Source organism: Rhinolophus ferrumequinum, chromosome 14 (genome assembly GCF_004115265.2).
Source record: "Rhinolophus ferrumequinum isolate MPI-CBG mRhiFer1 chromosome 14, mRhiFer1_v1.p, whole genome shotgun sequence".
NCBI lineage: Eukaryota > Metazoa > Chordata > Mammalia > Chiroptera > Rhinolophidae > Rhinolophus > Rhinolophus ferrumequinum.
This window is the reverse complement of record NC_046297.1, coordinates 66,322,869-66,335,542: the sequence shown is the minus strand read 5'-3', so window position 1 is coordinate 66,335,542 and position 12,674 is coordinate 66,322,869. Positions and strand designations below refer to the sequence as shown.

Sequence of the window (12,674 nt, the reverse complement as noted above, 5' to 3'; positions counted from 1 at the left end):
AGATCATGCCCTGACCCAACAGATCACTACTGACTGGATCAGGCCTGCGAGCTCTTTGGGATGCCAGGTGGAGACGGCAATCTGTGGGCAAACAGCCTGCAGGGTCCCTGGGTGGCAGAGAGGCCAGGCTGCAGGCACAGCTTCATCTATAACATTTAGGTATTTAGACCACTGGTTCTCCGCCCAGGGACAATTTTGCCCCCAGGGGAACATTTGGCAATGTCTGGAGACATTTTTTGGTCGTCACCACTTTGGAGGACAGGGAGGATTGCTTACTAGCTTCTATGAAGTAGAGGCCAGAGGTGCTGCGAACCATCCTACCATGCCCAGGACAGGCCCTCACCGCCCAAACAAAAAATTATCCGCTCCAAGACATGGAGAGTGTAAAGGTGGAGAAACCCTGATTTAGACTGACTTGCAGGCCTCCTCGTTTGTACTGCTGTCTCAGGCCTTGCAAACGTTACAGGCAGGCCTGCTGAGAACCTAATCCATAAATTATAAAAATTTTACAACACTGTTTTTATGGGGGAAAAGTTATTTCCGGTTACGGTATCTAAAGAATAACTTCTCTGACTCTAGTTAAGATTCAATCGATCACTTATTCAATATTTACCAAACACCTACTATGTAACGAGGCACAATGCAAGCAAAAGTGACAGTGTTAAAAGAAACAGATAATATCTGATGACTGTGCATTCAATTCCTGCCTGGCTCAGAGCAGCGCAGTATGAAAAGCAAAAGCGGGACTTTGAAGTCAGACCCATCTAGTTGCAATCCCAGCTCTACCACAGTCAGTAAGCATGTTACTTAACTTCCTTGAACTTCAATTTCTGCTTCTACAGTAGGTCAAACAGGGACTCTCTCAAAGTGGGAGATCGTTCAATAAGATAATTCGTGTTAAGCACAAAGTATACTGCCTGGCACACAATCAGTATTTAATAATTCCTATTACTAATAGCAAATTTTAAGTTTTGATAAAGTAACCAGTAAGTTGGAAACTGTTCCTAAGCCTATAAAAACTGTTAGTATGCCTATAAAACAGGAATCACTGTAATGGGATTGTGACACCTTGAACACAATTTTAGTCAAGTTAATTGCATGGCATATAAAATCCTTCAAATTCTGGCTGCTTTCTCTTTCTCTGGCCTTATCTCCCACCACCTACATCATCTTTAATGCAGACCCATGTCCCCGTGAGTGGGGACAGGTGAAAAGATGAGATGGGGTAGCAACCAAAACAGTGTCAAGCCAAAGGTCACTGCAAGAAAGAAAATTATTCAGCTGTAACTCGCAGCGTATATGGGTGCTGGGTGGGAGAGGGAGACAGAATGAACAAACACAAAAGGTTCAACAGCCAGTAATAGGTCAAGTTTACTTGTCATGTGTTTCTAAACAGAAGCATGTCAACCAGCATCCATCCTTCTCTCCAAAATTAATTTATAGTCTACACTTCTTTCCTAAGAATGGAGTGAAAAAGTCAAATATAATTAGCCTCATCAATGGAAAAAGAACAAACATGGCGTGTCCACACTACCACAACCTAACAAACCTGGCCAGCTGTCAATGTCAGTATCTAAATGAGAAGACAAAGCATTAACCACAAATTATAATTCTACTGAAAGCATAGTTTAACAGTAAACAATGGTTAAGAGTTTCCGTTTCCCTTAGCCAACACCCAATAACTTTTCATATACAGTAAAAGAGCACATTTCACTGGATCTGTTTTGAGGCAAGTTATCTGTCAACTAAAGAGCCCTTTCATGTACGCAGTTTACTAAAAAGTTTAAGTCTGTGTCTATATACCAAGCACCTAATTCACACACCGGTAGTGTGCAAGGGAAAGTAAACATTATCTATGCTCACTGTGGTCACGGGTTATAGGACCCAATTTGTGTTCAAGTCCTGGTTCTATTCCACGTGTGACCTTAGTCAAATTACTGAAACTCAGTGAGGCTCAGTCTCCTGATACACAGAATAAAAAAAAAAAAAAAATGATGGGATTAATAAACTTCAACATTTCTTCCACTCAATTCTCATTCAGGCTTTGAAAATCAAAACGCTTCTTATTGATCCTTTGAAAGGGGGAGGATAAAAAAAGGGTTTTAGAGAAATGATGTGTCAAATTAAAGGTCTGTAAGTTTGAAAAGCTCATTTAGTGAACCAATCTTGAAATCTGTACTTTAGTGAATGTTGAAAAATACTGGTTGAATGAATGTAAGTGACAGGACCACAGAACGTGTCTCTGCAGCTTCCTGTCAGGCATCCATCCTGGTAGGTGCTTTCTGAGTCTATGGCTCCCCAAAATAACTCCAATTAAGCTACTATTAGCATTCACGAGATATACAACTGCTTAGCCTCCAAGAATATATTCCACGCTGAGTTTAAAGTCATATTGCAAGTCTCTGGCTCGTTTTCAAATGGGTCATGAGGAGTACTGTAGTACCCGGTCTGTCCAAAATGCCTCCAACAATCCAGTGATTCTCAAACTTTAGGGTCCCTGAATAACATATAGGACACTTATTACACATGCAGATTCCGGGGCCCAAGCTCCGGAATTTTATTCGAAGTGCCTAGGGAGGAGCCCTAAACCGTCATTTTTAATGAGCTGCCAGGTGACTCTGAAGCAGGTGGTCCAGCAGCCACACGTTGGGGCATCTAAGCCTAACAACTTCCCCAAAGAACACCGACTGCACCCACCCCGGACGTGTTACAGACAGCGAGAAAGTCAAGGCTGCTGGGACTTCGGGTGCCGCGCGGAAGGACTCCGGGTCGGGCCCGGACCCCCGGGCCGGTGCGTCCCACCAGGCGATGCTTGGTCACCGAGGAAGTGAGAAAGCGGGAGACCGCGGTTATTTTCAGCATTTCCATCAAGTTCCACTTTGCTCGGCAGAGGGCTGGCGGAAGACCTTGGACTCTGAAGTCCCCCAGATCTAGGTTACTACCAGTTCTGCCACTTACAAACCCTGCGCCCTTAACGCTCCGGGACTCAGTTTCCCCGTCTGTGCAACGGGCTCACGCCACCCCCCCTCCCACCCCCGGAAGGCAGAGCCAAAAGGAAACTAACTCGGCCGGTCGCGGGCACTTCCTGGCTCTCGCCAGCCTCTCCCGGCGTCCCCGCCGCCCCGGCGGACCACCCCCAAAGCATGCGCCCAGCAGGCCGCCGCCTCAACGCCCCCCGCCCGGCCCGACCCCCTGCCGGCCACTCACGGGTAGGCATGGTGACTCCGAGCCGCGCTCGCCGCCGTGCAGAGGCTCAGCGGGGACGCGCAGGGCGCGCTGACGGCACCATGACGCGCCGGCGCCGGGCCGATGCCCGGAGGAGGCGAAGGGCGAAGGGCGGAGGGAAGGGACGCGGACCCCGCGGCTCACGTAACGAAACCCGCAACAGCCGCCAGGGCCGGCGCAGCTCCGCGCCGGACCAGGCGTTGGGCGTCCCACGCCCTGACGTCATCACGTCGCCGCCGCCCAGGCCCCGCCCCCACTGGGCGGCCGAGCTCCGCCCAGGAGCGGACAACTCCGGGTCTGGGAGGAAGGTGGGCGGGGCAGAGGGGATGGGGTGGGAGGACTTGGGGAGGACAGCGCACTAGAACCACTTCGGGCTTCTTATTGTTAAACCCTAGTGATTTAGTGATTTCAGTAATATTCGTTTTCATTAATCCTTATGCGAGGTGCATTGGCAATATTTGTTTCTTACAGTTGCACCGCTTTATGATGTTTGCCGGGGTAAGCTTGATTGCTTTCAGTGCATTGAGTACCTATACCTGTAGGTTTTTTCTTTTATGAACTATTGAATTTACAGTGCGTTTTGTATCCTTGGCTGGCATGATTTTGTGTGGGTTTTTTTTTTTTTTTGAGACGCGCTGAGGTCATTTGGGGTGATGGCTGCACAATTTTGGAGAGGACAGAAAATGTCATTTCCTTTTGATCTACGGAGTGACTTTCAGAGAGATTTTTTACCACTCAGGAGTTAGCCTCCTCTAGAGAGGGGAGTTCTGACCACTTGGCTGAGCTATTTTTCTCGATTCTCTGAGTGTCATTAATAATTGATATAACAAATAGTCACCCCGCTAAGCGGACACGGAACACAGGGCATTTGGCAATGAACATGCACTTTTGTAGGCACTGAGGACAGCCTGTACCAAAAATTAGAAGGAAGCCACAGAGGTCTGAAACTGTTTCTCAAACTGCTTCGGAAACCTTTCCAGAATCACCTGGGAACCTGTTAGAAAGCAGATTCCCAGGTCCAGGCTAAACCTACTGACTCACACTTGATGATGATTCATATTTAAATTTGAGAACCTTTGTCCTAGAAGGTAGTGCTCACCTTCTGGTTAGGAAATGACACTGTGCAATACTGAGGGGAGAAGAGAAAGAAGATGAAGATAGGAGCCAGGAAGGGCCTGGAGGAAATTGGTCGTGAGGTGGACCTGGAAGAAAACAGAATTCAAATTAGCAAAGACCTGAGGAGCCCTTAAAGTGGCTGGGGGAGGGGGAAAGGCAAGTTAGAGTGAGTCACAGAAGCTGATGAGAGGGGAGTGTCTCACTAATTGTCAAGGCCAAACTACAAAGTACTTGGCCAACACTTACATGGCCTCCAAAGCACTGTTGCGTATTTTTATCATTTATCAAATCTTTACTGCTCCCAGTTTTGTCTTCAAGTCTTTCAAGGTCTCCTGATTTGTCTCCACAGTAGTTCTTTTCCCTTTGAATCCTAATCAAACTCTCCTAATCCATCACTGGTCTGTATACCCTTTTCAGAAAATGGCAAAAACTATGTTCTGTTCATATTTATGTATCTGCCTGGCCCACAGTAAGGGGCTAGCACATTTTAATTTAATAACTATATAAATGTAAGTACATATTTATTCAATGAGTAGGAAAACAAAACAGGTAAAACAGAAATAATTAACGACTTTACATACAAGCCTGGAATTTGGCCGTTAAGAAACCGTTCTAGATTCTTTATCAGGACAGTTGGCATTAAATTATCAGAAGCAGACCTCTGCAGCGTAGACAGTGTAGCAGAGAAATCATGGAAGGGTGTTTGCAAGAGGGGACAGAAAAAGTGGTGTAGAAAGGAGTTTTAGGTGCCTAGTCTTGGTAGTGGCTGTAGAAAAGGGAAGAGCTGAATCTTAGCAGAAGAAGAATGAGTGAGAATTGTTGCCCACTGACTTGGGAGCAAAAGTGTGGCATCTGTTAGTTATGTAACTCCAAGGTTGGAATAAAGAAATCGATGATGCTCGAGAGCAGCAGACAATTTGGAAAGAATGGTGTTTTAGAGAGGGAGTGTGAAAAGAGGATGAGTTTCTCTTTGACATATTAAGCTTGAGGTGACACCCAAGGGTGACATCCAAGTGAATAGACCTGAGGACAGCTGAGCATACCAGGCTGAAGGCAGACCAGGGAACTCAAGGTGGGAGATTTGGGAATCCTTGGCCCAGGGACAGAAACTGAAGCCAGGAGTCAGAGAAAGCCTGCAGAGGAGAGTGTGGAGCCAAAGACACAGTCGGAGACAGAGGAGATCCAGAGGGCACTGTGCCCCGGAAGCCAAGGGCGCATATGACATTTGTCAAAAGAGATGCAAATTCCAAAGGCCCTGAGGTAGTGTGGCCCATAATGGATTTGGTTCTTCTTCTTTTTTTAAATCCTCCTGGTGTTTCGGTTTTGTATTGTTGCCAGAAATAAAATCTACAGCCAAAGAGTCTGAGGAAGGACTGCTAAAAGTCAGGAATAATAACATAACTGATGGATCACACACATACGACACCTAAGTGTTTTCCTATCCTGTACACATAGGCTTTTAGTAACACTGTGGACCCCCTTTCCCTATCCAATCCTGTAGATCAAGTTCTTCCTGTGCACAGTTGTGAGAGGGTTGATTCTATACCTTACCATGACCTAAGAGTGTTTGCCTCTCCTGGAGCACTTTTTCTGTCCCCTCTTGCAAACACCTTTCCCGTCCCCTCCTCTGCCAGTGCTCCTCTCTTGAAGTCCAATTTAGACTGGTAGGAACCAGGCTTTATCCATCTCTGTCAGCCCCCACAATGCCCAGCACACTATGTCTGGCCACACAGAGATGGGCCACTAGGTCCCTATTCCAGAAAGGACGCCTGCCTGAAAAATATCGATTAAAATGATATTAGATCATTGTCAACATCCTATTAGAGCATTAGCTTTTAGCCCAAATTGCCCAAAATAGCTCCGCTTCCAGTTCGGTCTAGTATTTGTTCCCATTTCTAAATCAGGCATTGAGATGATTCACTTTTAATTAGTACACATTTTACTGTTCAAAGGTAATTGCCAAATTTACAGATGATAGGAAATAACTGTGAGAATATTTACTTCTCCCAAAAGCTTCTTTTCCCAAAGGTCATAATGATGCAATTTGATGCTTTCATTGCTTAGTTTTCTTTCTTACTAAATATTTATGTCAGTAATATGCCCTTCTTGTTTCATTTCATTCCATTTTATTTCTGCCATTGCTTAATAGTGACACGGCGACTTTCAGTTCTTCTGAGGCATAAAAAGCACAAACTTGGGACTTAGAAAACCTGGGTTTGAATCCTGCTTTCCCCCTTACCTGGCCTCTTGACAATCTTTGACCTCTCTGGACTTAATTTTCCTCAATTTCAGAATTAAGAGACATCGCCTTGTGTTGTAATGTTCTCTGAGTCTCCTCCAGGCTGCAGTTCTCCAACTGGACTGAACTTTGGAATCACACTAGAGGAGCTTTAAAAATATCCCATCCCTCTCCCAAGATTCTGATGTAATTTGATGTGCAGCGTGCCCTGGGCCTGGACTTAGTTTCAATGCTCCTCGGGTGTTTCTGTGTGCAGCTAACCTCAAGCTTCACTGCTTTAGGAAAGAACTAGATCAAGAGGAGACTCTAGTTCAGAACCTCATACACCTCATTAGGCCATTTCTGTTGCCATCTCAGCTCATGTATTTTGACATCACTGCACTCTGACTCCCAGAGTAATGTTTTCACTCACATGCTAGCCAAAGTAGTTGGAAACACTCATGAGAACAAATTAAAATAATAAGCCTCTAATCCAGGTCATTACTCCACCCCTTCTGTGCCAACTAGGACACTGCAAGGCACATATTCCTTATCTTCCCACCAGCCAAATGTCACAGTCATCTGTGCTTTATAAAGAGAACTGCAAATGGATAGGGAGCGAAATCCTGAGATAATAAGGTTAAGTGTTCTTGATTAAATCAGACAAAACAGCAGGAAACTCTTCCTTGGAAACACTACCATTTTAAACAATTAGAGAAAAACATCTCTCATTGCTATTTACTAAAACGCTAGCTAGCTTTAACATTTAACATGGGGTATGGTAGAGCTACTAAAAGGAGGGGGGAAAGCTCTTTTAAATGTAGGCAATTCTAGGCAGTGAGGTCCTTTACAAGACTTTTCTGACAAAGGGAATCAAATCTTTTTTTATTGCTATATATTCTATACATGGAACATATTAGGTGTTTAGTAAAGATCTGAGGAAGAGATGGAGAGAGGAAGACAGGGAAGGAAGGAGAAAGACAGGGAGGAAAGAGATAAAGGACATAAAGACAAGAAGCAAACATAAATAAATCAAAGTATGGGAAGAGGCTCTTGGTGACAGATTGGAAAAACTGGCCTCATTTTCTTTCCCTGGCTGTATGCACACTCTTGCGGTTGACTCTGTAACTCCTCCCAAAAGAGCTACAAGCTTGCTCTAGTCTTGAATCTGGGCTGGCCTTGCAACTTGCTTTGGCCAGTGGAACAGGGACAAACATCATGCAAGCAGAGACATAGGGAATGTGAAGAAGCTTGGAGAGGCCCAAGTCATCCCAATCATCTTAGCTAAGGCCATAAACCATAAACCAGCCAGTCCCAGCTGACCCTTCATCATCTCAAGTATTCAAGAGCGAGTCTAGCCAAGACCGGCTAGACATCAGCCCAGATGGCCAACACACGGGAGTCTCTGTGTGGGCAGCCCAACAGCTCTAGAAAAGGACATTGGGGACACCATATCCCAGATCAGTGCACCTCTTCACCCAGAATTTGAGCTGGAGATACAGAGAAAGCCAAAAGTTGGAGCACAAGTTAACAGCCTATCTGAGGTACTAGGCAGGGGTGTCCAAACTTTTTTCAACGTTTTCACCAAGGGCCATATGCGGTAGAATACACAAACAGCCGGGCCACTCACTCGAGGTGAAGTACGTATTGCCTCACCTGGTTTATTTAAGTAAACTGAATATATTTTTGGAATTTGTTGCGGGCCAATAAAAAATGGATCGCGGGCCGCAGTTTGGACACCCCTGTACTAGGGGAAGGGAAGGAAAGGATCTTGTATTACAACTTAGTACTGAGTAACGTCCCCCCTCTTTTACTGTACCCGCAATCCTGCCAGCTTTTGTGGTGATTGTGACAAGAACCTCTCAAAGAGAAAGGTGAAGTTCGGGGGGACAAAGGTGGGGACTTTTGGGTCCAGCTTCCCTTTCCCTGTAAAGTTTTCCCCTCCAATTGTCAACTTCAGAGGATTTGGTGTTTGCTTTTTTAAGGAAGAAGGCAACCTAACTAATTTACAGAAGTCTTCAGTGGAGGAAGGGATAGGTTCTTGAGGTTGGTGATAAATGGTAACTAATAACAACACAGAGAGCAGTTTTAACTGAGTACATAGTTTACAAATAAATGAAGAAGAAACAAACTGGGGAGGAAAGAAAGTTATAGGAATAAACATTTAGCAGTGAAATGAACAGGAATCTACTCTCCCAAAGATAGGATTAGTTGGCCAAAGGAAAACCCAGTGCTTCATGAAATATGGCAAATAGAATTTCCCATTTGCTATTAAATTTAATTTCAAACTAATGGTCCAAAACCACAGTGATATTTGTACACTTTTAAATGGTACCAGAAAGGGCAAGCATGGTGGGATGTAGAGTTCTGAACATAAGGGACCATCCGATGACTCAGATCAACAAACACAGCATGAAAATGAGCTGTGGGGAAAAACAAGAGAGAAAAAAAGTCATCCATTTCTGCTGATATGACAGCTCATTCACCAACAAGGTAAAGTAACACAATTTTACATAATTAGGCAGGTGCCAGAGTTTAAGCATTTAATAAGTCAATTTTAAAATTGTCTAATTTAAGAATAGTTTCTGCCCCTGGGTATTTATTCTAATATTCAGTAAAATTGTTCTTAATGTAATCTGACCTGCTTTACTTGTTTTATAATTGTGCTAACAATAAAATAAAGCACATCTTCCCAATCGTATCAAGACATATTATGTTAATAAATTTGGTATAATCTCACCAAATACAGTTTCCAAATGCTGTTATAACAATGCAGAATAATGGAAAATATTTTTTATTGCATTAACCAAAACTCTTTGCAGAGTCCAATGATTTCAGCTGGAGAATAAAATACAATCTGTCTAATGGAAAACATATGTTTTTAAAAGACATATATGCCAAATACAGAGAATCTGGAAAATTCTGAGAAAGAAAGTAACAGTTATGGCTAACTCACCTCACTCTTGCTCAGAAATAACATTTTGCTTTCGTATCTGGAGAAAGCTACGTCATGGACTTCAAAACTAGAAACGTAAAAAGGCAACAGCATCAAGATCAAACGAATTTTCATTATTATTTGAATAATATCTTCCTGTCTAGACTGTAAGCTCCATATCAGCAGAAACCACATGTGCATTTGCTGACTATTGTATCCATGGCATTTAATAGCACTTAGTTCAATGCTTTTTATATGGTAAGTGTTCAATTAATATTCAATGAATGCATGATATTAATGAGTCAGGGTTCAAAGTTTCAGTCAACGGAAACTAGCTCTGAATGATCTAAGCAGAACCTGAATTCATTGAAAGAGGACTGAGGACTCACAGGATAGTCAGGCAAGTCTGAGGTTTCAGCCCAGAGGTGACAGCCTGCAACAACACCCCAAATCACACAAACCCCGCCTGACGAAGCATCACCAGCAGGCTGCTACTGCCCACTCTTACACACACTTGTCCCTCATGCTACTCAGTGACTTCAGACATTGTTACTTTTGCCTCTGGCCACTCAGGGTTGCTGCCACCTTTCCCAAAAATAGACTCAGTGAGGTCCTGGCCCTTTTTACTTTTTCATCACTACCCTCCAATTCAAAGTTTGGTGCCTGGTAGGCAAGGGTGAGTCAGGCACCCCGTTGCAAGAAGGGGTGGGAAAACAAATACATGGAATTTTCAGATTGTAGTGGGAGAAGGGTTTGGCCTTAGCAGGAGTGCAGGGGTGCGGGGGCATTTTCCACACAAAGGAAGGGGGTTTACACGCTGCGCAGCCAAAAATTGTGGCAAATGACACCCATTTGGCTACTCAACATCATCCACGTGTCCATTGCGTTTTCCCCACATTTACACTATCAAAACACGCGGCGAGCGCACGCACACACACCAATAAAATCCTCACTTGATATAATGCAAATATCCCTCATGAAATAAAAAATATTTTCACCTCCTCCCTTAAGGAATCCAACAGAAAGTCACTGGAGTTCCCAAATCCAGCTCTAGGACCGGGTGATCTGATTGTTTTGCATTCTTTTTCTAGTCAAGTCGCAATCCCATCTCAATATTCTGTGTTCCATGGAAATAAATTGTGACGTTAAAAACCACCAAAACACCTTGTCAAACATAGCAAAAAAAAAAGAAGACGAAGAAGAAAATTAGTCAATCCATTTGGGTACATCAAGACAATGAGGAAGAAAATGCCCATTGATGCCAAGTGCTAATTACTGTAACTGTTCCTAAGGCTGCAGTTGGTATTTATGAACTTATGACCTCTCTACTATGTGTTTCCTGTTGCCCTGGACTCCCGCCAGCTCTTCACCTGTTTGACGTTCTCTACCTGATGGAGTGAACCACCTTTCTTTCCATTCCTGAGAAGTACTTTGTGTTCTGCCTGCGTAGGGTTGCTGTTACCGTCCACTAACTTTTGCCACTAGATGAGGCAATCATACTGAAAGGTCATCACAGGAGATCTCCTGGGATTCAGACAGACCCTTCCATGTTGCCATTATGGAATAAGCAACCCAGCCCCTCCTAACTGCCTAGAATTCATCAGCCCAACCAACACCTTAGCGCAGATTTTTCCTGTTCCTCTAATGGAGGAGCTGACGAGGCAGATCCCCATTCAGAGAAAACAGTGCTATGTATCCCAAAGGAAACATTCTTCCCATGTACACGAAATTTTCTAAATCATTCAAGTCCAGGGCTCTGGGAACAGAATGCAGTATATTCTGGCTATAGAAAAAATAGCCACCATATTATTATCTGGCACTGAGCATATACTACATTTTTATATGCATAGTTGTAATTTGGCCTTGGAAAGCAGTCCAACTGGCATCATAAGTGAATTATCAAGAAGCCTTTCCACTGTTCCAGAAGGCCAGGAGTCTTTGGGTGATTGGGGGACATGACAAGATTAGTGAGGCCCATGGTCTTCCAGCTCTTACTTTTCTTTTCACTGTAAAATGAGGTTCTTGTTCAGAAGCAATGTTGCAATGATACTCTGATGACGAAGAAGGCATTGAGAAACGTCATGGATCTCCCTGCAGAACCTTTGTGTTCAGGAAAAACCTTTCTTTTCAGATTCTGGAATGAATCTCCAGGAGATTTCTGGAGTGGGAAGGGCCCTCTTGCTGCATGTGAGGGTAGGGGAAAAAAATTCTGGTCTTTCTTTCAGATTCCCGACTGGGAGGTGGACCCTATCTCCTGTGTGGAGAGGTCAAATGCTGGATTGCGAAGACTAAAGATTGTCCTCTACAGAAGGAGGAATTTAAAAATGTAAAGCGGCTGAACAATACAGGAGATTAGAACTGAAAGGTGATGTCCCTCCTGCCCGCCCCAGGTTTACTTTCCCTCCCCTAACCCCCAGCTCTCTGACCCCAGAAGCAGCTCTTTGGACTTAAAATGGCTGGATTCAGGGCAAGGAATAATTGTGGTCATTTTTGCAAATAAATTACCATCCAGGCTTACCCATCTAGACACAGATGGAGTTGGAAACATGCAACTATCCATTACTGAGGCAGGTTCTTTTTATCACATGACAGAGGCCAAGCAAACATACATTTTATGTAGGCAAACTAGCAAATGGATGGAGAAAAGGGCTAGGCTGTGCATTTCCAGTTCTTCCTTCCAAACTCACCAAAATGCACTCTTGCCTTGGGGAGAGTGAGTGAAGCTGAGAGAAGCCAGGTGTGTTACTATGATGCATTTCCCCTCACTAAGGAAACAACAGGTGTAGAGCAGAAACGTTCCTCTTTAACAGTAACAGCCCTTTTTTTTTTTTTTTCTTTTGAATGAATAGTTTAAAACTACCCAGAGAATGATGTGCCATTTATCCTATGGCTTTGTTCAGGCAAATCCTTCCACACTTGAAAACATAATTCAAATACACCTCAGCAAGAGTTAAGGTATGTAGTCTTCCTCTTTCAGGCAGAAAGAACAGAAGGAGAAAAACAAACAACAACAACAAAAACAACACAGAAGCACAGAGAGCCTGGAGGGACTGTAAGTTATTTAGGATTGCTGCAATGAAAGAGGGAAAGGCAGAGAGAGGGGCACAACTGCGGTAAGGAGTATAAGTTGTATCTGGTAGCTCAAGAGTGGTCAATTCAGAAGGCTGCCAGGCCAGGCAG

General features: G+C 44.0%; 1 protein-coding gene across 1 annotated transcript in view; it reads right to left on the bottom strand.

Annotated features, from left to right (window-relative positions):
- Positions 1 to 3,453, bottom strand: part of EFR3A (EFR3 homolog A) — a 79,694-nt gene extending 76,241 nt beyond the window's left edge. The window contains exon 1 of the mRNA XM_033126082.1: positions 3,208 to 3,453. Coding sequence (XP_032981973.1) covers positions 3,208 to 3,217 — 10 coding nt within the window. The 5' untranslated portion in view covers positions 3,218 to 3,453. The remainder of the gene's footprint in view (positions 1 to 3,207) is intronic.
- Positions 3,454 to 12,674: the final 9,221 nt, after the last annotated feature.